The following is a 24,123-nucleotide window of genomic DNA, read 5'->3' as shown; positions in this document are numbered from 1 at the left end:
ATAAGTCATTAATAATGGAAATAAATTATACATCTCCACTTCCTAACCTTTTATCCCAGCTTTTACAAGGGGGGAAACAGAAATTTAATTAAAAGAAATATAAACATCATTTAAAAAATCAGTAATAGTATGAATAATAATAGCTAGCCCTTACTGACTCCCATATTACTATAAGTATTTTACAGACATTAACCCATTTATTATTAGTGACCATGTTCCACAAATGAGGAAACTGAGGCCCAAATTGGTCATGGAAATTGTTCAAGGTCACACAGCTGGTAAGTAGCAGAGAGCCAGGATTCCATGAAATGGAATGCAGCTTTTAGCTCCTACATGTAGAGTACTACTGTAGTAGGTTATTTTAAATGGAGAACTATCTGAGAATAGAATTTCTTACTGAATATGAACTAAGTTATCACTCTCATCCACCTCTGTAACCAAAGAGTTAATATGGAATGCTCTACAAACTGAGACCCAAAAGAGTCCCCTATGCCAACACTACTGGGGCCTGGCATTATGTCCCATGACTGTGAACATAATCATTTTAGGAATAGAAACCCTAAACTTGCAACACAGCCTAAATGTTCAAGTTCAAATAGCTTCCCAGTGCCTTCTTCAGACCCACATCTTCCAAGATAACACCAAAGACTGTAAAAGCAACTCATCTGGTTAACCCATCTGACCAGTCCCTCTCCAGACCATCCAGTAGAGCCTGTAAAATTCTAGAAGTACCTTTCCCTGATGCTCCTCTCTTGAGAGGCTATGAAGGGTCTGTGAAAGTGGTGTTCTCCCTTGTTCAATACATTGAACAAGTTCAGTGTTGGATGATAATCACATTTCCCTGGAGGATTTTGTGGGCCTTTCTCTAGTACTCATTCACAAACTAAAACTAGAACTGACTACAAGTTTGGAGTTTGTCCTAGGTGAGAGAAATGGTCCATTATTAGATGAGGTCCATTTTCTTTTCTCTCCTTTTTCTTTTTTACCTCCTCATGAGTGGTGTTTGTTAGTTTTCAATGTTCTATTTTCTGAATAACTCTACTTTTAAAAAGTATGCATCTGGGGGCACCTGGGTGGCTCAGTTGGTTAAGCTTCTGCCTTTGGCTCTGGTCATAATCCCAAGGTCCTGGGACTGAGCCCCGTGTTGGTCTCCCTGTTTAGGGAGCTTTTCCCTCTCCCTCTGCCTGCTGCTCCCCCTGCTTGTGTACACTCTCTTTCTCTGTGAAATAAATAAATAAAATCTTATTTTTTAAAGCATGCATCTGGTCTGTTTCCACAATATATCACTATCCCCATATCTGAGTTCTCTTTCTATTTAGAGTTTAATTCTCTCCAAGTTACCTCACTGGGCTTTAGTTTACACTTGCAATATGTGATATGGTGAAATGAGTCCCATCCTGGAACCGAGGAACTATAGGCTTGACAATGGGAAATACATGGAATGGTGAGGAACATAGCAGGGTCAGTTTAAGATTAAAATCCATCAGAAAGATACATGAAGATTAAAGTTGTCTTTTATATTTCTTAGCAGGAAAAATGGCCTTCTGGTAGGCAAGGGTTTCAAATTTCTGGTAAAAAAAAATCCTTATCTACTTTATTTTGCTAGAATTACTTATTAAAATAATTATATTAATGTAATCAACAATTACCACACACCCTCTCATGCAAGTTATGGGACTAAAGCCCTGAAGGAAAGAGAACACTTCCTTAAGACACAACTTCTCCGTTAAAGCTGTTTAAGTCCACAGCAAATTACACTAAAACACTAATTCCAAGCACATTTTAAGTTAATCTGGATTTATTCTTTCAAAGGAGTTCTTTGAGGTAGTGTACTGACTGATGCAAAATAAATTGTTTCATGTACAATGAGGAATTATTCCCCAAACTTTCCTATTTCTGAAACCTCAAAGCTAAACCACTGATCTTCTGAAATGCTTAATTATCTGAACAAAGTAAATAAACTCACCCAACCAAAAATATGCTTGTGCCTGAAGATGATGCTTTTTGGTTATTAAAAAAAAAAACAGACAAACATATTATGAAATTAGAAACACATTGTATTGCATTTAGTCACTGATAAAGTGAATAAGCTAAATAGGTCATAAAAATGTATATCCAGTTTTATAGGACACGAGGCATATATAGCAGCATAAATTTTTCTCTTTTCTCTCTTATTTTTACAGTACTTAAAAGTAAGCAACAAGCCCCACTATTATCGGAGTAATTAGACTGTCTCAATTAAAAATGAATGCTGATAAGATTAGCTAGATTTCTAGGTCACTTTATTTTGCATCATTATTAATTTATCCAGGTCAGAATCTTACAGCAGAACTGTGGACTAGACAAGGAGTTCTTAGTAGTTAAGTTTGAGCTTTTTATAGGGAGAAAATCCTACAAAAGCTGAGGAATTTATGGGAGGGTACACTTAAAATAATTAGGACAGTGAGTGACTAATGTGTTATAAACACTCAATATATATTAATGGCCATTATTTTCTCAAAATGTACTTTAAGCATGCAATCTCAGAAAACTTACTACCAAATAAAGATAAATGTTTAAGACTGCTTACAGTATGAATTATATATTCCTTTTTCATGTATTCTTATTCTTCTTTTTAATTATATCATTCTTTTACTCATTTGGGGGAAATACTTTCTTTCAGATGTGGAGACTAAGTAAAAACAAGAACTCTGAATTTAAAAAGACTTTAGCAGAGCAGTTTTCCAAAAGAAATGGAAATATTTCAAATTTTAGTACAGATTAGCCCTACTTACTGGGCAAACCTTTACCTTTTCAATTAGCATTTGTATATGCAAATGCAAAGCAGAGACTTTTTTTTTTTTTTTTTTTGCAAAGGAGAAATTTCAGATGCTTCTCTCCTCAAAGAACTAAACTGTTTTTCATACTCACATAAAAGCCTATCTTAAGGATGGGAGCACTTTCTGCAATTAGCTTTAGTTTAGAAAGACGTTATTTCCAGTATAGAATTAAACATCCTTATACTCTGTGCATATTTTTGCTCAATTTTGGGTACTGAGGGGTGAGGCTGGCGGGGAGGGGGGGCACATGAGCACATAACTATATACCCGTGTATGTCTGCATAACTGTAAGAATACAAAAAGTGATGCCAGTGAGAATTGTAGATCTGCATCTGACCATTATTACAAAAAAGACTATGGATGAGACCTGGATTTGATGTAATTCAACATAGATGAGGGACTTGGTACTGCTGATAAAAACTAAATAATCCATGGGCACCTGGGTGGCTCAATGGGTTAAGCATCTGCCTTCAGTTCAGGTCATGATCCCAGTGTCTTGGGATCAAGTCCTGCATTGGGCTCCCTATTCAGCAGGGAGTGTGCTTCTGCCTCTGCCTTTGCCCCCTACTCAGGATCTCTTTCTCTCTCTCAGATAAATAAATAAAGTCTGTAAAAAAACTGAATAATCTAGAATATATGGGATATACTATTACAACTAATGCAATTGTCATATGACACAGGCAGCTCAGAGGTGCAGAACAGTTTCCCCTGAAGGCAGGAGTTAAATCCTATTGCCAATCATCCTTCAAAATAGGTTCTGGCAAAACAAATAAAGATTTTGGTCTAGAGTGAGGGGAAAAGCTTCTATCCTGGTACCTTCTGTGATTTAAGTCCTATAGAAGTGAGCACTGATGGACTATACCTATTCAGGAATTCAGCCAGCCCCAAAGCTCAATGGGTAGCACAACAGACTAGGTAGGCCAAGATTTGGACAGCAGAAAGTCCTAAGGAAGCTGTGTTAATTTTCAATTTCTGCTTTAACAAATTCCCCAAAACTCTGTGGGTCAACACAACAGAAATCTATTATATTATAGTTAAGTAGGTCAGTCTGCCAGGGTCTCATGAGGCTAAAGTCAAGTGTGGGCAGGGCTGTGCTCTTCTCTGAAGGCTCTGGGAGAGAATCAGTTTCTTTGCCTCTTCCAGCTTTTAGAGGGGCCTCCCGTATCCCCTGGCCCCCTGTCCTTTTCCTCCATCTTCAAAGCTAACAACAGATGGTGTAGTCTTTCTCAAAGTGCATCACTCTGACCTACTCTTCTGCCTCTTTTCTCCTTTTAAGTGTATCCACATGACTGGATAGGACCCATTCAGATAACCCAGAAAAATTCCCCTATTTTAAGGTCTGCTAATAAACAAACCTAATTCCATCTGCAACCTTAATCCTTCTTTGTCATGTAACATAACATATTCACAGGTTCCAGGGACATGGACATCTCTGGGAAGCACTATTACCCTGACCATGAAAGGGCTTAAAGCTTCAGACTCAAAAATAACACTCATCTAGTACGCAATTTTCACTTGATCTGTGATGTAATTCTGTACTGGCATCCCTAAACATTCAATACCTTTTCAGCCACCAATTATTTTTGTGATATGGCTATTGTAGTAAACCTGACTGAATTTTAACGGGTATTTTAAGCCAATTGGTGATATAGTAATTATTTTATTTTCCATGGATAGGTGGCACAGTGGCTCACTAAGTCCCATGAAACGGAGTTTCAAATGAAAGTCATTTTATTTCCTCCTCATTCATTATTGACTTAACTACACACATGGAAATCACTATAGGTTGGGAGCCATGAAAAATATTGTTCAGACACAGTGACACATAACATCTATATTCATTTGCCATTGTTTTTTCATGCAGATTTTTTGATAGCTGTATCAAAGTGTTCTTAGTTGCACATTTCTTTTTCATGGGATTTTAAAGATGTTTAACAAATGATCTACATATTCAAGTACCTTTTTATCATGAGAGTTTAGACAGTTTTTAAAGTTACCTTTTGAAATAAAATCATTCACAGATTTCATAGATTATTTGTCTCCCATTCAAAAACAGTTGTGAGAAAACATTTCAATTATAATTACACATCTCAATGTGTATTTCAGTTTAAATATGTGGTCACTTATATTCTATCTAAGAAATCACATGCAATGTATCTTCTCCTTTTTATTTTATTTTTTTATCTTCTCCTTTATAAGCACCACATAATTTTTTTCATATAAATCATGATCTGTGTATTTATATAGCTCTCTCCTCAGAGTATGCACTGACCCAAAAAATGTGGTGTGTATTAAGTGTACACAGTAATAATAAAATCCAATGAGACAAAAATGTGGTTTATGTTTCTATTTACTGTTCTATTGGAACAGTCCCTATTACAGAAATTACCAAAAGGATTTTTATAAAATTATATGATCCACGTAGAAAGTACTCCAGCAACATTCTCATTCCCATTCCATCTCTATCTCTCTCTCTCTCTCTAATCCCTATTGCTATCAACTTCTGATCTCAGAGAACTACTTAATCTCTTCTATGAGATGTGCTATTTTTTTCAGATAAACTTTGATATGTTATAATAGCTATTTCATAATATTGCATATGATTATCATTTAGCTTGACAATAAATTCTTTTACATATTTCTTAAGCTGCATGCAGCTTCTTGTAAATCAAACATAGGGTCTACAATTCGGTGCATATAGTATTTTAATTTTTAAAATCATTTTTACCAGTATTCTTTTATTTTTTTAAAGATTTGATTTATTTATTCATGGAAGACACACACAGAGAGAGAGAGAGAGAGAGAGAGAGAGAGGGTGGGGGGGGTGGGCAGAGACACAGGCAGAGGGAGAAGCAGGCTCCATGCAGGGAGCCTGATGTGGGACTCCATCCTGGGTCTTCAGGATCACGCCCTGGGCTGAAGGTGGCGCCAAACCGCTGAGCCACCCGGGCTGCCCTCTTTTATTTAAATCAAGTAGATCATCAGGAATAACTTTTTCCAGCTTAAATAGACAATGAAATAGCAATAAGAAGAAGGCACTTGTGAGGCAGAACAACTCCCATACTGAGGAACTGACCATTTAGTTGCTCCTTAATATTATGAATTCCTTGTATTAATCAGTGAATTTAATCTATAAGCTTGATGACAGTTAAGGTGATCAAGTCTACTTAGAACTCAAAGAATCTGAATTGGTCTTTGTACATATTAATGGCCTTCTCTACATCATGCCTTCAACAAACATTTATTGTGCACCTAACTAAAAAGGAGACACTCTTTGAGGTGCCTGGAGTTCAGTTGTGAGTGAGAATGAGTCTTGCACATGAGGAAGTCAACATCTATGAGATGACTAGACAAGTCTACAGCTACCAACAGTATCATGATAAGCCAGAAGTAACTACAGTAGGGGCAAACTCCACCAGAATATAAGTCAGAATTAATTCTTCCTCGAGAGCTGAGGAGTTTTACATAACATTGTGTATCATAGACACAAAGTTAAACACACAAAGGCCAATATTCTTGTTTACTCTGTTAAGACTACACTAAACAGTATTAAAGAACAAGAAAACCATCAGCAACAGAACAGATTTCGAAGACAAAAACCAATGGACCGGGTAGCCCCAGTGGCCCAGCGGTTTAGCACCGCCTTCAGCCCAGGGCGTGATCCTGGAGACCCGGGATCGAGTCCCACATCGGGCTCCCTGCATGGAGCCTGCTTCTCCCTCTGCCTGTGACTTTGCCTTTCTCTGTGTGTGTGTCTCTCTCATGAATAAATAAATAAAATATTAAAAAAAAACAATGGACCTTGGCTATCATACTCTAATATAGTGATGTAGTATTCTTACATACATACATGTAGCTCAGATATACCTAGAACATTATAGGTACTAAATACGCATTCATCGTGCAGTTAAAAGAATAAATTATGGCACAAATTTGCCTCTGCCTACTCCAATAGTCTGCTTGTCTTCCTAGTTCTTTAGAACATGTCAGTCCTCTACTGTGTAATCAAATTTCTGGTCTCTATGTACCTGCCATGTTTCTCTTATTCTATCTCTCCATGCATTGAGAGGATTCTCCATGAGTGTGTGTACACACACACACACACACATACACACAGAATAAGGCACTATTACAGCTTACTTCACCTATATTAGAGATAAAACTAAAATATATAGAGGAACAAACACTAAAAATTGGAAGATATAAGTAAAGACAATATGAACCATCCTTGAGAGAAAGAAAATTATATGTGTCTGATCTACTTTTGCTTTATTCCACAAATACATGGTATTCTCCTCAGAGGATAGCAAGGTACCTTGAAATCTTAATACTCTCACCATTCATATGAGCTCCTGAATAAGAAAGCTAGAAAGTTATTAATGTCATTTGCTGAATCCCTATTTGATTTAAATATTAAACAGTAACATGCTGGTTTTTTTCAGAATAAAAACCAAATCTGAACATATCCTAATGAAACTGTTCATTTTTCCAAGATATCTCAAGTGGAAGACAAATAATTTCAAAGGCCATGCTCTCCTTTAACAGTTATTAATGAAAAATATTTCTTTGTTCATATATGCATTAGATATTATGATTAAAAACCACTAGAACATCAAAGGAAAAAAAAGCTGAATTCAGATGCAGTGTGTATAATAGGAAATAACATCAAGAGAAATTTAAAACAAAAGACTGGGTATGGTTTGAGAAAGTATCTAGGACCAAAGAAACATGCTATTCTGACCCTGGTTAAACTAACAAAGTGCACGATCTTTTGCAGACTCAGTTTACTCAGCTGTGAAGTGCAGAGTGAAAGAAAAGCATTCTGGACTATTGGAATAACTAGTTCCTGGGACTCAGTAGTGTAGTGTCACTTTGGGTGGTGTGTATAAAGGGGATTGGGGGTACACCCAGAATGAAAGCAGGGCTAGCAGTTAGCAACTCTTCTTGTGGTCAAGGAAAGAGATGAAAATGACTTGGACCAGGATGGTGGCTGTAAAGGAGGAGAGGTATCAAAGACTTACTGCTATCACCTAAAAGTATAACCCACAAGGCACTGGGATGGATTTAAATTTAAGGCTGACAGAGACTGGGGAATCAAAGATGATATGTAGGTTTTGCTTTGAGCAACTGAGTGAATAGATGATGGCAGCACTTACCAGTCAAGGGGAAACTGGAAGAGGCTATCTGATGAAGATGTTTGTTCAAATGATCATCTTGTTGAGAAATGTAAGATAATGATACGGAATAGCCACAGAAGAATTTCAGATACAGTTTATATTCAAATATGGTTTACATTTAAATTACATTTGAAACGACCTTTAATTTCAAGGCAATAGAATGATGGAATGTTTTATTATAAATAGCTCTAATACTTCATTTTCTCCATGTTTTGAGCCGTTTAATTTACCAACTTAAAGTAATTTAAAAGACTGATTTATTACTACAAAGCTTCCTGATCCATTCCTTTAAAGTCAATGCAGACATGGTTGATTCATGGGAGAAAAAGAAACACCCTGAACTCATCCATGTGTTTGGAGGACAAATTAAATCATCTTTTAAATAGCCTCAGGATGGTTTCAGTCATTAAAGAGCAGAAGGCTAATAAAACAACTGTTCCTACTAAATCGTTCTCTGAGTTTTACACGTAGATGTCCTCCCTTATATATTTTATTGGCAATATATGTTACCTTTATAGAGAAGCAGCTTTTCTATAGCTCTCAAAAAGGTTAAGAACCTGAGGTGTATTACAGGCCAATTTCTCTTGTAAATATTCACTTAAAATAGTTTAAAGAGCTTTTTCTCACATTGGAAGTGATTGATTGCACTAAGTTTAATGTAAAAATGCACTATTCAACCTATGTATGTCTGTGTGCATGTGCACGTGTATGGATTTACAATGACTTTTGTCCTAATGAATACCTTTAAACCTGAATGAAAAAATCCAGAACTTTTTATTAGAAATAACATACATTAAAAGAGAAAGAAATGACTATTAACTCTTATTTAAAACAGTGATGGGATGCCTGGGTGGTTCAGTGGGTTAAGCGTCTGCCTTCGGCTTAAGTCATGACCCGGGCTCCTTGGATCAAGCCCCGCATTGGGCTCTCTGCTGAGTGGGGAGTTTGCTTTTACCTCTAACTCTCCCTCTGTTCTCTTTCTCTCTCAAATAAATAAAACCTTTTGAAAAATGGTGATGAACTTTATTATTTAAGAAGTCAATGGACTTCAAAAGAAATAAGGAAATAGAATAGCAGGTTACCTTCCTGCTCCAAATCACCTTCACTATTTATAGATTTAAGTCCCATAAATAAAATTAGGGAAGCAGAGTAAGGACAATAGTACAGATGGTTTTGCTTTATTTAGCATCTAAAAGATTATGATACATCCACATTTTCATTTGAAATAAACATTTGAAAAAAAATAAAAATTAAAAAAAAATAAAAATAAGAAATAAACATTTGGTCATTTACTAGAAGGAGAAATGGTTCCCAACCATGTTCCATACTTTTTAAAATATTCTACTACAGGTTAATTAATTTGTGCAGATCAGATATTTTGTCCTGAAAATAGTTACCTATATATTAGCTTACTGGCCGATAGTAAATTGTCAAATCCTTGGAAGACTACATCCTTTTCTTTTTGATGCATTTAAAGTACAGAGCACTCTTTCTTACAGAAAGTTGTCAATCAATAGATGCTTGATGAATTAAAATGAATTGATACTTCATAAAATAATGGCCCTGAAGCAAATACATTTAAAAGCCTTTTTTAGTGTCTGAAACAATTTACAATGCCAGAATTAGAAGTAGGGGCTACCATATTTGTAGGTTATTAGTGGTGTGGTTAAACACCCCCATACACACTGGAAAAAAATTCTAAGTCTAGCCACCTGTCCAACATTTGTGCTCTACAAAAGCATTCTTTTATTTTTTTGGACTAATCTATATGCCTTCAATTCAGTAAAAGACACATTAGCTAAAATAATACTACTCTATAATAATGATGGAATTTGGCTTATCTAAGTAACCAATGTTTAGGTTCTGATAATAAATTCTAATTTTAAAAGTTTCCATTCCTTCTGTAAGATTAGAGTTCTCAGAAATATTATGGCTATTCAGTGCCTCTTGATCAATCTGAAGAAAGATTACTTTAAACAAATGAGAACATTCTTTCAAACACTGGTTACCTCTGACTGCCATTTTCCCCACTGGTTGGTATATATTAAGATTAAAGTGAAGAAGAAGGGAGTTATCTTTTTTCCTTTTGCAATTTTTGTTTTTGCTTAAAATATGTTTCCACTTACTATGAACACACAGATACTATCATTTCATAGAAATTTCATATCAAATATTACTGAAATCTTACTAATATTTTAAACAAGCAAATTTACTTAAGTTATAAAATTTCAAAGATTAATTTCTTACCTCCTAGTTTCTTAATATTCTGTATTTTGTGATTTATTTTTTCACATTTTTCACATGCAGTGCTTATATGCTTTGATGGAAGAAAAAGTGGAACTACAATAAATAGTACCTAGGAAATTACATGCAGTTATTTAATTTATATATGGGAGCTTAAATCCTTTTTTTATGGGAGCTTAAATCTTATCTTTATATTTATTCATTAAATTTGGAAATGGGTACTATTTGTCCTTACTTTTAGCCTTTTTTAACCTGGTTCCTGTGCCAAGTTTCTACAAATACCCAAGTGCTCAAAGGTCCCTATTGTTCTAGACCAGTCTTTCTCTATCTCCTGCTATCTACACTCAGACTTCCATTGATTAACAATTACAACAATATCATAGTCAACTATTATGTTTTAGGTGACATGAGGTACATTTATCAAGGCCTTCACCATATACTCTTTCTTACTGAATAGCATTAATGGTTTTAATCATCTTTCAAAGTAATCTCTACATCCAAAGTGGGGCTCAAACTCATGACCCTGAGATCAAGAGTCATATGCTCTATTGATTGAGCCAGCCAGGTGCCCTGAATAGTATTAATTTTAAATAACTCCAAACAGTCCTTAAGAGATCTCAAAAGATCTACTGTTTTCTGCGAAGTGCATGTATATTCATTCCATTTTAAATGCTTTCATCTATAGTGTCTCTACTGATAGAATAATAATGAAACAGTTTTTTTCAAGATGTATTTATTATTTATGAGAGAAAGAGAGAGAGCACACACATGCACAAGCCAGGGGGAAGGGCAGAGGGAGAGGGAGAAAGAGAATCCCAAGCAGACTGAGCACAGAGTCCCAACATGGGGCTTAATCTCAAGACCCTGAGATCATTACCTGAGTCAAAATCAAGAGACACTTAACCGACTGACACAGACAGGTGCTCCAAATAAAACAGTTTTTAAGACACTTTTCCAAGGTGTTCACTTGCCCAGGTGGTTCTCTACAGACCCAAATTCTCAACTGACCCAAATAAAAAAATCCAGGCAAAGAAATGTGCCATACAGAGAAACTTACACACTCATGCCTAGGTAAAATGCACATTTTTACTTAAGTCTTGTTAAGATAATAACCTTGTCTGTCTCTCTCTCTCTCTCGCTAATCCATATTTTAGAGATTCCAATCTAGATAAGAGATATTCACATCACAAGCTGATTGAGCAAATACATGAGTGAATGAGATGTTTTGGCATACCTTATGTGAAGTCTTTGCCATCTCTTTCTATTTCTGGAATTAACCAAGAGAGACAGTAGAAGGGAATATATTCATAGCTGGTTAGTCTTTCCTTTTGATAACTTTAGTGTGACTTGGATAGGATCCCAAACTTGCAAGATTTGTAAACATCATTCTACTTTGATTCATTATTTATTCTCTGAGGGAAACATCGTAGTAAAAAGAATGCAGTGTCTCTCTTAGGCTGGCTCCAGTTTGTTTGACTTTTGCATTTATTTCCAGCACATTTGGAATCAGTGGATTGATGTCCACCCATTTTAAAACAAACTCAATTAGCACTGTAGTAAAGAGTAACTTTTCAATCAATGCAAAGGGAAACCTTCAGGGAAGAGGACAGAAATATTGAGCATTATAATTATTTTCTGTAGTAGCTACAAGCAGAAAATCTCAACTCCAACTCACTAGCTAAGGGGTGTGGGCAAGTTACTTAAACTCTTCAGTTATAAACAACCATAGTAATAGTGTCTACCTCCTAGGGTTGTTGTGGGAATAAGATCAATTTATATGTATAAAGTGTTAATTACTGTGCCCAGTGCTTATAAATTTTCAGTAAATATTATAACAGATGATATCAACATTTCAATACAAATGCTACTCCTGATTTCAGAAGATAAGAATTTTTCTGAGATTTTTGGGAACCATTTCAACCACCCACACAATGCTAAATAAAGTCATGGTTGCAGAAGAAAAACTCCTTATATTTTCACAAGTGTGCTCATTAGTGTCTTACAAATACTATGACAGTTATAAGAATAAGTATTATAATTATGAACCAGCCTTCAGGAGACTTGTTAGAAATCTTCAGTAAACTGTGTGTGTGTATATATAATTCAAGATGTATCAAAAAAAATAATTCAAGATGTAGTTCAAGTCTACTGTGAAGTATTATACTCTCGAGCTTAAGAATGTCAAGGACTACCACCCAGAAATCCAGCTGTGAACTAGCAATATCCCTCAGATCAGGAAACTAAAAAATGGGCAGGTCACAGGGAGAACAGGAAGATTTAAAATGGGAAATTATTTAATTTGCTGAGTCAGCATTTATTCTATGGGCTGGCAAAATAATTAGGAAGATCAGCTCTATTAAGATAATTTATAGACTAGAAAGAGGAATAACATTTAATTTCTGCAATATTCCAGGCACTTGACATATGTTTTAGATACTGTTTCTGAATGCATATTACAAAATAAATACTTTAAAGGTGTTATTTAATTTAATCCTTGCAGTAATTTTATCAGGTAGATAGTGGTGATTCTACTTTGGACATGAGCAAAACTGAGGCTCAGAAAGTTTCCCAGCACCATTTGACTAATTAAAGGCAAAGCAGGGGGTGCCTGGGTGGTTCAGTTGGTTGGGCATCTGCCTTCGTGTCAGGTCACAATCCCAGGGTCCCGGGAACAAGCCCTGCATTGGGCTCCCTGTTCAGAGGCAAGTCTGCTTCTCCCTCTCCCCCTCCCCTTGCTCATGCTCTCTTTTTCTCTCTCTCACTCACACTCTCTTTTTTTTGAAGGAGGGGGCACAAAGGCAAACAGGATTTCAACCCAAAGCTGTCTGGCTCTATGAATAAAAGGTTAAAATCAGGCCTGGGCTAATAATGTAAACTTGCCTGGGAAAATGACCAGAGAATCTTATTTTCTTAGAATTATGAGGTGAAGATAGTTGTAGAGTGTTGTGTCTCTTTTGTTTGCTAGGTACAGCTACTCTTAGACCAGTGGGTGGAGGGGGAGCTATGAAGTGACATGCAGCCCTTCATCCTCTGTGACTAGAATGATATTAAATATCGGTGGGAAATCAAGGCAACAGCTTCTTTATGTCATGTGGCCCATACTGACGTAGGATCTTGTCCTTACCAGATGTACCTGATTTGGATGAAGGGCACATGTGCATATTTCGGTTGCTTCTGGGACATCCAATGACATAAAGATTTCATGCCAGCAGATTTCCTGCCTTCTATCCCTGTATACAGCTAAGTAAATGTAGTATTAGATTAAATTTTATTACATCTGTGAATATAATTACCAGTTTGATCCCCTCACAAAGTGACACCGCAAGCTACAATGACCATTATATCCTACCATTAAAAGTCATGTATCTGGGGCAGCCCTGGTGGCTTAGCGGTTTAGCGCCGCCTTCAGCCCAGGGCGTGATCCTGGAGACCCCAGATCAAGTCCCACGTTGGGTTCCTTGCATGGAGCCTGCTTCTCCCTCTGCCTGTCTCTCTCTGTCTCTCTCTGTCTCTCTAATGAATAAATAAAATCTAAAAAAAAAAGTCATATATCTGGCTGAAATACAGGCTGTTTAGCGAAACTCATCCTAGGTAAATGGCTTTGATTAAAGCTAACCTATTTGTGGTATTAACATCAAAGATTATGAAGTTAACTAAAGCCATTTGCTTCTTATAAATAGATTTATAGGATCACAAACTTTATTCTGCAAAAAAGAATTACTTTACTGCCATTTAAATTTCTTTTCTTTCATTATACTTTAGTTAATATTGAAAATTCCTCTGGAATAAGAGGCTTTATCGGCTTTATCAGCTGCGCCAGTGAAAGAAATATGTACTGGTTGAAAAAGGGATCATCAAAGCCCTGATGACAAGGCACAATGATATTAGTTGGGATCAAAGTGAGAAAGGAAGGGAAAAAAGGAAAAACAAAAGGATGAAGAGTCAAGGACCGCTTCTGCACAGAGGCGGTCCTCCATGACACTTTGGTGGCATCGTGCTTCAGAGAGAGCACCATTCCATCACAAACACGTCTGTGAAGTAATAAACAGAAGAAGGGATGGATAGAGAAAGAGAGAGCTGTGCCGACAGGAGATAAAACAAGTCCCTTAATCCTAAAGAAAAGGTTTTGGTAGCCAGTCTTATATGACATCAGGCTGTTTCTATTTTATCTGGTGGATGAGCCACTTCTCATTAACAACAGGACTGTTACCAATAAGCAATGCTCCAGTAAGTGAGGATTTGACAGCAGCCTTAGTCATCTTTCCAGGAAGAAAATGCTAGAAGTCTGAACAAACTCTGGAACAACAGATTCAGATTTTATCCTCTAAAAAGGTATATCTCATAGAAACAACTGTTCTATCACAGCTATTACTACTGTGGCTATATGATGGTCTCACCTGATGAGCTCTTAAAAATTGCTGGTGGCAGAGGCCCACCTGAGACAAATGAAATCAGAATATCTGCTCCAACCCCAGTGTTTTCATAAACCACCCCACAATATTTTATTGGGTACTCCTGTTGGAAATAACATGGACTCTGAAAAGAAATAAACCTGAATTTGATTCCAGCTAATCTATCTGTTCAAGGTGTAATCTTGGGTTTAGGAAAGCTTCCTAAGACTCAGTTTTCCTATAAGGATTAAATGCTCTGGAATTATTGTGTAAAAAAAAATAGGATAAAGTATGTGAGGGTCCTAGAACATGGTTGCCATACTTAAATTTTAGTTATATTTTAGCAAAAGGAACTTTACATATTTAAGTTTATATCACTGGTGATATTATTAAGGGTTAACTGTGCTTCTATTTAAGGCAAGCTTATTCAGCAATATTAAAAAGGTAATTCACAAGAATGATACTACAGAACAATTGATTATTTCTAAAAAGTAAAAACCCTGGGTTTCAACCACCATATTATATTTTAATAATATATAACATTCCTAAACACTTAACACTATAATAGTTTGCTCATCTCTCAAGTAGACCCACATATGACCCACAAATTTGCCATAAGACAATAAATTTAAGAGTATATTATTAGTTTATTAGTTTAATTATTTTTAAGTATAATCACAAGACTAACCCAAATTTGCCATAAAACAATAAATCTAAGAGTATATTATTAATTAGTTTAATTATTTTTAAGTATAATCACAAGACTACTATGAAGCTCCTTGTCTCTTTCACAAGGATAACCATCCTATTTTAGAATAGTATAGAAATGTATTTTGTAAATGTATTTTCTGTTTAAACATATTTTCTAATACATTTTCATCTTATATTTCATATTCCAGCTATTAAATGGTCCATGAATGTCTATATAGGGAAATTACTTAACTGGGAAATATATAGATCAACCTGATAATCTCTTTCCCTAATACTGAGTTTTAGGCTTTCAGATACTTATCTGAAAGTTCTGTGATATCTTCTATGATTTTTTATCAAACATAGTTAATTCTACTTTGAAGACAGTGAAATGAATCAAAATGTTCCAGCTATAAGTAACATATGCTTTACTTTCAAACATTATCACTGATTTAATAGAAACCTCAAAAATTTTGAAACTCTTTATGCCATTTTATCATTTTCTGTCATTAAATATTTAAAATGCTTTTGATTAAGGCTACAATCCTCTGTGACACATAAGAAACACAGATATCAACTATGGAACACTTACTAATATCTCATTTAATACTTCATAGCTGAGTTCGATTAAAATCAGTATCAAAGGACAACAAATTATTTTTCTAATATATTTTCCTTAACAGTCTAATGGACTCCTAGCAATGTTATACCTAGAGATACCATTCACAAAATATCTATTGTAGGTCATTCAGCATTGGAATGTGGAGGATGCATTTCCCAACTGTTTAAACAATTTATAGATGTCCTATCAGTCATTCAACATAATTTATTGTGACTATATAGGCCTAACATGTTATGTTTCCCCCACTTAGATAGAAAACATCCTGGTAAAATAACTGAAAAGAAATTCCCAGTTATCTAGGCACGGATTATACTCAAATGCTTCTGAACAAATTTGGTATAGAAACTCATACACACGGGATCCCTGGGTAGCTCAGTGGTTTTAGCGCCTGCCTTCAGCCCAGGGTGTGATCCTGGAGTCCCCAGATCATGTCCCAGGTCGGGCTCCCTGCATGGGGCCTGCTTCTCCCTCTGCCTGTGTCTCCGCCTCTCTCTCTCTCTCTCTGTCTCTCATGAATAAATAAATAAAAATCTTTGGAAAAAAAAACTCATACACAGTACAAATATTAAATCACATGTTAGATTATACTTCATTATTTAAATTCACAATCAAGTGAGAAACTACATTACTTAACTATAACCATGAATAATATTCATTTTAGCAAATCAGCTCCTACAAGAGATAAAAAATATAAGTGGACTGTTTTCCATGGAGTGCAAATTGTGATAAAAGGACATGAAAGATTAGTACAAGATGCTAAATTATGGTATAAGGGTAAATTCAGGCCATGTACACACATAGATATCGTTTTTAATGTTTTGGAGGTTTCCCTGTTGTCTAAGTGGGTGAATTTGGGACAGTTATATCCAATTATTTCAGTCATCCAAATGACTGATATGAATCAACAAAATAAAAAGCACATCAATTTATTACTTATATGCCCTGAAAATATTAAGCGTTCTATGCTATCTGAAGTGAGAATAATGTAGAAAAGAATATATCAAAAAGAGACAATAAATTCACATTCTCTCTCTCTCTCTCTCTCTCTCTCTCCATGCCCTATTTCCCATTATGCCACTGTTAACTATTCAAGCTACTAGAAAATGTTAACATATTTGTTTTGGATTTCTGTTGTGACAAGCAATTTAAAGTTTTCCATCAGGAAATAAGAGATTCCAACAGTAATATCTTAATGTTAATATAGTCACCTGTATCACAATGTTAATATAAACTCTATCCTCATTTTTATGCTAATATATTTGTATACTATTATTGATAACCTTTTACCGACATAGAAAGTTTTCATTTACTTATTTTGCTATGTATTACTCTGATATACAAAGTACTGCCTCATTGTCCCTTAAAGATTTTTTTCTACAGTAGCAGTGATAAAACTAAGGATGCCTCCAGATACTCTTGTAAAATTATCTTCAACTCAAACATATTAAAGTATATTAAAGTGGCACTGGATAGTCAAGGCTAGTTATGTAATGTGTCTGCCCATGGAAAAGACAAGTTGTTAAAAAAAATGTGATTCAGGGTAAAACCTAAAAATAGTCAAGGATATCTTAATAAGTAGCCTTAGTCTCATGATATGCAGGCTAGAAATATGTTAATCACATTTCTGTGGACTTCTGCATCAGCCTTCAGGTTTGCTAAAGCCTCATTAGATATCGATGTTGATCTCTGTTCTAAACAATGCTACAGAGAGTATATATTTAAATTATTTAACAGTGTTTCCCAAATTCCTTTGCGAAAAGGTTGTGTTCAATATACATTAAGTAAATGAGACGGCAACACTAAATTTACTAATGTACACCATTCCTTTGCTAATACAGCACCATCTCTAATTTGCTCATTTCAAATGCAATCCATTGAAGTTCAAAATTAAAGAAATATTTTCATTATTATTACATTTAACAACTATTAAATGATATAATTTGGTTTTAATGATCAAATTTTAATGTTTCTTTAAAAAAGAAATCCTGGAAAAAGTGGTCTCCTGCTGACATAATAAGAACATTATTTTGCTATTATCATATCTGCATAAGCAGATGATGATACTTTCCATTTTCTGTAACTGAATAACTAGACTATAAAATGTTCTTCCAAGAAACTCAGGATTTAGTTTTAGATAGTAACAACCTACAGTATTTCTGCCAGAAATAATGATATAAATCAATTTTAAAAGGGGGGGTGGGGCAAAAATACCACATATTTTGCCCAGGTTACTTTGTCATCAAAAAGGTAATGACCAATTTTTATTCCCATGTACTACTAAAATATTTTCTTCAATATATGGAAAAAGAACATTTTACACTGAAGAGAGTTTGGTTCTAAAGAATCTGAGATACTTAAAATAATTTCTAGTTTAAATCATATACATAGGGAACACCACTCTATTCCAATCTCATTACATTTTCTGGGGAAAAAAAAGGTATTCTATAGTGAGTCTTGGAAAAACAATCAGTACAAACGATATGAAATTAATATGTATGTCCATAAAAAAGTTCTAGTTATTTAAGTTAACAACATCCTTCTGAGGTAGTATGGTCTTACTCTTTCCATCTTAATGTAAACTACTTACTAATATTTCTTGTTGTTAGGCAATCAAAATGTGATTGTTGGAACCAAGATGAAAGAAAAAAAAACACTGCTTGCTCAAACAACTAATACCCAAATAAGAGGCCTTAAAAGCATTCTTCTCTTTTATGGTAAATGCTACATATTTTCCCTTGAATTTTTTTAAAGGCTAACAAAACTGCATGGATACAAAGTTAAGTCTGAAATCATTCACTTCAAGAGTATAACTTTCCAAAAGGCAGAGCGTATTCTTGGAAAATTAGACTCTAAAAATAAAAACTGAAGAGTGATGCAGGGATTAGCCAAGCAGAAAATACAATGTGTCACCATCCTCACAAAGTTAAAATGAAGTAGATTAAAACCAAACTAATTGGTATGTAAATATCATTTTGAGGTTACAAATATTTCTCACAAGCCATAGTATTCCTCAAATTTGACTCTCACCATTCATTTGTTTTTTCATTCTAAAGTTACCCTGGTAAATAAGTGAGGGCATTTCCACATCATATTGCATACCCCAAACAGAAATGATTAACAACAATGATATGCAAAAGATATCTAGAACCAGCACAATTTTTATACCTAATTTTTTTATTCCTTTATAAAGAACAACTTCACTTTGTTATTCCCATGAAAAAGCTGACAAAGCATTCTCTTAATGCAGAAAGTGCTGTGTGGATTGGCAAACAAACTAATTTCTTCAAATTCAGGGAAGCAAACAATAATTGTGGGTATATAAAACCCACAATGAAGTAGTAAGCATGTCTTATAGGGAAATCGTGACAGAAAGTGAATCGCCTGATTCACAATAGAATATATTTTGAAGGAGATAAACCTTTTATATCTACGAGCATAAAGGCACGTAAATTATTAAATAATTTTACCCTACTAGTACTCATTTTTGCATATGTTAACATTTAAACACAGCAAAAACAGCTCCTGAAATTGCTTATGCTAATACTTACTGCTACTTATTTTAAAAGGCAATTCCTCTTAAAACCAAACCTCAGGCCTCAAAACACCAGTTAAAGCCAAACAAAGCATACCAAAGTCAATATATGCAAGACATGAAAACCTCCAAATTATATTTCAATGACTTTTTAATTTATAAATAAACCCAATCAGCAAAGCACATATTTAAAATTCTAAAAACATTTTTTGGCAGGTACTTCTTAGGCCAAATATAACTTCAATCCCCTCCCAAAATAAAAATCTCTCCAAACATTAAGCGAAATGTTTTATTAATCTCCTAAAAAGACTATTAGATATGAAATGAAAATTCCTTTGGAGAATAGCTGACATCATCGTGCATAAGCTAAAGGACCAATATCTGGTTAAAGAAAAATATGAACATCTCAAATGTAATTACCATACAGGGCATGAAAGAAGTCCATGAATCTCCCATGTTAGATACACTGAAGAGAGTGTTCTAAGTCATAAACTCTTAGAAATGCTATTCTGTCTTTTGTGACTAAAGAATCTGTAAATAAAAATCCTCATGATTTAGTTAATATTTTTTTCCTTCAATTATCATTGATATCATCTCTAGAAAGATTCTGAACAATTTCTAGATGCATATTTGGGTATTTCCCTAACACACCGGCAGAAATTGACACATACCTAAAAATATAATGTAAGATTTATGTTGAATCTTCATCCTACTGACAGCCATAAATAAACCGTAATAAACCATTTTAGGAGATAGAATGCTCTTTGAATTGGAAGGGAGCCCATGAACAGAAAGAGTTTTCGGATAGAAGACTTTATTGGCAAAATGAAACCATAACCAGTGGTTTGGTCTCTATTAATCAGCTTGTATTTCATATCATTTTTGGTTGACTCTGAATTGTTGTTTGAGAGATTATAATGGTAGACAAGATGTACATTTCAACATATACTTTCCATTTGGGAAAATTGGAAAATTTATGCTATAAAACACATCATTCACGTAACTGCACTTTTCTGATTACAGGCTTACTAATCTACTTTCTGATTATGATGTGGACACCTATTTGGTGTCCTATTTCACTGATTCAAAGGAAGATTTAAGATCAAAGGCCATTTTATTACTTAACAAGAAAAAAAGTCTATTTCAAACCTACTCTTACTATTTTATGAAGGACAGGGCACACACAAACATAACCAGAGCATATATCCTAGATATTGGGAACTGGTTACCATATATGAGTTTCATGAAAAACAAAACACTATTAACAGGCTTATCCTTCAAATCCATACACTGTAGCTCTTATCCTTAGGGGTTCGAGTTCATATTTTCATTACTTCTGCCTTTCTCTACCTCGCTGGAGTATAAAAGAACATGAAAATCAGTATGGGAGTCAATAGTGAGGTAACCCTCCCCCATCCTGCAAAACAAGAAAATATGATTGATACAATCTCTTCCTTAGAGCTAAACCAGGGCAGGAGAGATGCTAATCATCTATTGAAGCAACACAAAGAATTTACAGGAGTCAGTGCTAAATTATGCATTATTTAAAGCAGAAGAAACATTTCTAATGAAATTAATCCGATTTCAACTCACAAACACATTTGTGCTATTATAATTTTCCTTCCCAAGTACATGTGCCTACCAAGAGCAATGTATCAGTCAATTACATGAGAGTATTCTGGTTCTTGTCATAGTTAAATATCTCATTTAAAATGACTAAATTTTTATTTTGGTTGATATATCTTCTTTTGAATTTAAAATCACACACACACCTCCATCGCCATCATATGGATCTGCTGTCAATAAGATGAGGTAATGAGGTCTGCAATACAGAGGATTGGATTCTACTTAACAACAAATTCATCAGTGAAAGAATATCCTCTGAGTTATCTCTGAGCGTTTCCTGATGAGACCTATTACCACCACTTGATCTCCTTAGTTGGAACTGATTCAATATTCCAAAGACCATTTAATTCTATAACCCTACCCAAATATCAGCTCCACTGACACTGCTTCTCCAAATTCTGGTTTTAGAGTATGGTAAAACCTCAAGAAAGTGAGAAGAGAGTCTGCAATTTCAAACAAGTTGGCAAACAAAAAAAGTACCTCATAGGCTAGAAGAAAAGCAGAGGTCAAGAATCATTATCCCTCTAATCCATGTATCTGGAAAGTATGACTATGTAGCACCAGAGATAATGATGAAATTTACTTAAGCATAATATAATAAAAATATAAATACAGTGCTGCCTGTCGACTGAAGAAGGAGAAAATGAATAACCATTCAATGGAGGATTTCCCCCAGAGTGACAAATTATAACAGAAGCAGAGCCAGGAATAGATTTCCTGATTTCAACAGTAAACCATGTTGCCTTTTATAGAATATATGAATGAAATTGGCAAGAGTAGCTAATTAATTATAGCTGATTAGTCTATCAAATCTCTTGGTAGAATAAGCAAAACATGAACTTTTTTTTAACTATTTGGAGTCAATGTACTTCAAATGTAGCATGCTTCATCCATGAGGCGTATACAATTCTAAAGGCTTAAAATTTTTTCTCAAGTTTTACACTTTAGTTTTAGATAATAGTATTTTGAGAACTAAATCCATATAGGACAATTTATAATACACTGCAAGAAGACAGATCATTTTAAATACATCCTGGATATAGAAAAACATATAATGCATAGTTTCTCTTTCATGCTTAGTTTGTAGAAATGTTAAGTCTGAGATTATAAATATTAAACTATACTAAAAACTATGGTAGTCCAGAAATGTACCGACCTTCAGGATCAAGCAGTTTCTCTATGCCTAATTGATATTTGGCAATGTTGAATGCATGTTCCAGGCGTTGTGTGGCTGACTGCTGGCAAACCACACTATTCCAATCAAACAGGTCTGGCCTGAAACACACACACATAAAAATAAATATAAATCAATTTACAATATTTCACAAGATTCACTTCATTTCTGATTTTTAATTGACAACCCATGCCCATCATCCTTAAGAGTGTTACTCTTTATTACCCCTCGATAACACTTTTCATTTAACAAGTCACAATTTTACTTGAAAATCCTGAAGAAAACAAAGGAGAATTTATTCTACCTTGCTAAGCAACAAAAAATATATTGATGTCATCCAGTCTCAGAAATTTGAATGCCAGCCATTTGCTGGTAAGTTCCAATTTTATAAGCCTGGCCCAGACTTCTTCCCTAAACTCCAGACTCTAGATTCATCTGTTTATTCAGTATCCCCACTGACAGTCATCATAAGCCTCAGGTGTCCAAAACCAAGCTTCTGGTATTCATCCCCATCACACTCCCCCAACCCACCTACTTTTCTTTTACTTCTCCTTTCCTCAATAATCAAGGACAAGCTTAAACTTGCAGTGGCTCAGACAGAAATCTTGGAGTCTAATTTGCTGACTCTTACTCTTATACAACACTTAGTTGGAAATATATCCAGAATTTGACCACTTCTCACTATCCTTGCTGCCATCACCTCAATCTAAACCACCGTTTTATCTTGCGTTTTATCTTGCATGGAGTATTTATTGTATTAACTTTCCAACTGCTCCCACCTTTGCCCTTGTTAATCTATTCTAAGCAAAGCTCTCAGAGTGATCTGTTAAAATGTTTCATCATAAACTTCTCAAATCTCTCTTATTGGGGAGTAAAATTCATTGATTTACCTGTGACCTACAAGGCCCAACATCTACTGGCTCCTGGTTAACACTCTGATTATTTCTTGCCTCTCTTCTCATATTCAAACAGGCCTAGGTAGCTTCTGTATTTGCATGTGCTGCTCCTGCCTAGAATTCTCTTACCCCAGACATTGACATGGCTCACTCCTCTACTTCTTTTGTGTCTTTTCTCAAAAGCCACATTATTGGTGAGGACTTCCCTGCCCTCTCCCCACCTAAAATTACACACTCCCAAATCAAACTCACACATACTCATTCCTTATTCCTTTCTTTCTCATCACCACTTACTACTATTTAATATTTTATATATTTAATTAATCTTGTCTATTTATGTTTCCCCTGCTAGAATGTGGAATACACAATTTTTCCCCTACCAATTTCATTCACTTTTAGAAACCCAGTCTGACACATAGGAGCAGGTATATAAATATTTGTTGATTAAATATTTGTTGACTCAATATATTTTGTTGACACACAACTAGACAATGGATGAGAACATACTATATGAATATCATTTCACTTGATTATTGAGAAAACACGAAGAAATGTAAGAGGGAGTTATTATTCTATAGGGACTTAAAAACCTAATAAGGAAGAAACCACACACATCATAATAAGTTAAAACGAATTCTAAATGTGAAAAGTACACGTAGTAAGATATAAGGTTTTCTAAAATCTGAAGAGGTCAAGAAATATTTTTTGAGGGTTAAGGGATTCTTAAATGGTGTTTGGAGTTTAGATTTAAGAACTTTTTGAGAAGAGAATTCTGAGTTGTGTGGATATTTAAAAAATCAAAGTTTTTACAGGAGAAAAAAGCAGAATGTGCTCAGTCAGACCTCATGGGCCTGGCTCCATTCAGAGATCATCAGTATCAAGAAGCAGCGGGAGAGTGTTAGGATGGGGAACTGGGATGAGTCTGTGAAAGGCACTGGCTGTTTAAGGAATT

General features: G+C 34.9%; 1 protein-coding gene across 13 annotated transcripts in view; it reads right to left on the bottom strand.

Moving 5' to 3' along the window:
* Positions 1-24,123, bottom strand: part of DMD (dystrophin) — a 2,162,139-nt gene that overhangs the window by 1,621,971 nt on the left and 516,045 nt on the right. For all 13 annotated transcript variants that reach the window (XM_077887780.1, XM_077887782.1, XM_077887777.1 and 10 more), the window contains one exon: positions 22,258-22,376. In XM_077887780.1, coding sequence (XP_077743906.1) covers positions 22,258-22,376 — 119 coding nt within the window. The remainder of the gene's footprint in view (positions 1-22,257; positions 22,377-24,123) is intronic.

The sequence above is a fragment of the Canis aureus genome, chromosome X, assembly GCF_053574225.1.
Source record: "Canis aureus isolate CA01 chromosome X, VMU_Caureus_v.1.0, whole genome shotgun sequence".
In the NCBI taxonomy this organism is placed as follows: domain Eukaryota; kingdom Metazoa; phylum Chordata; class Mammalia; order Carnivora; family Canidae; genus Canis; species Canis aureus.
Note: the sequence above shows the minus strand (reverse complement) of the source record. Positions and strands in the feature narration are given on the sequence as shown.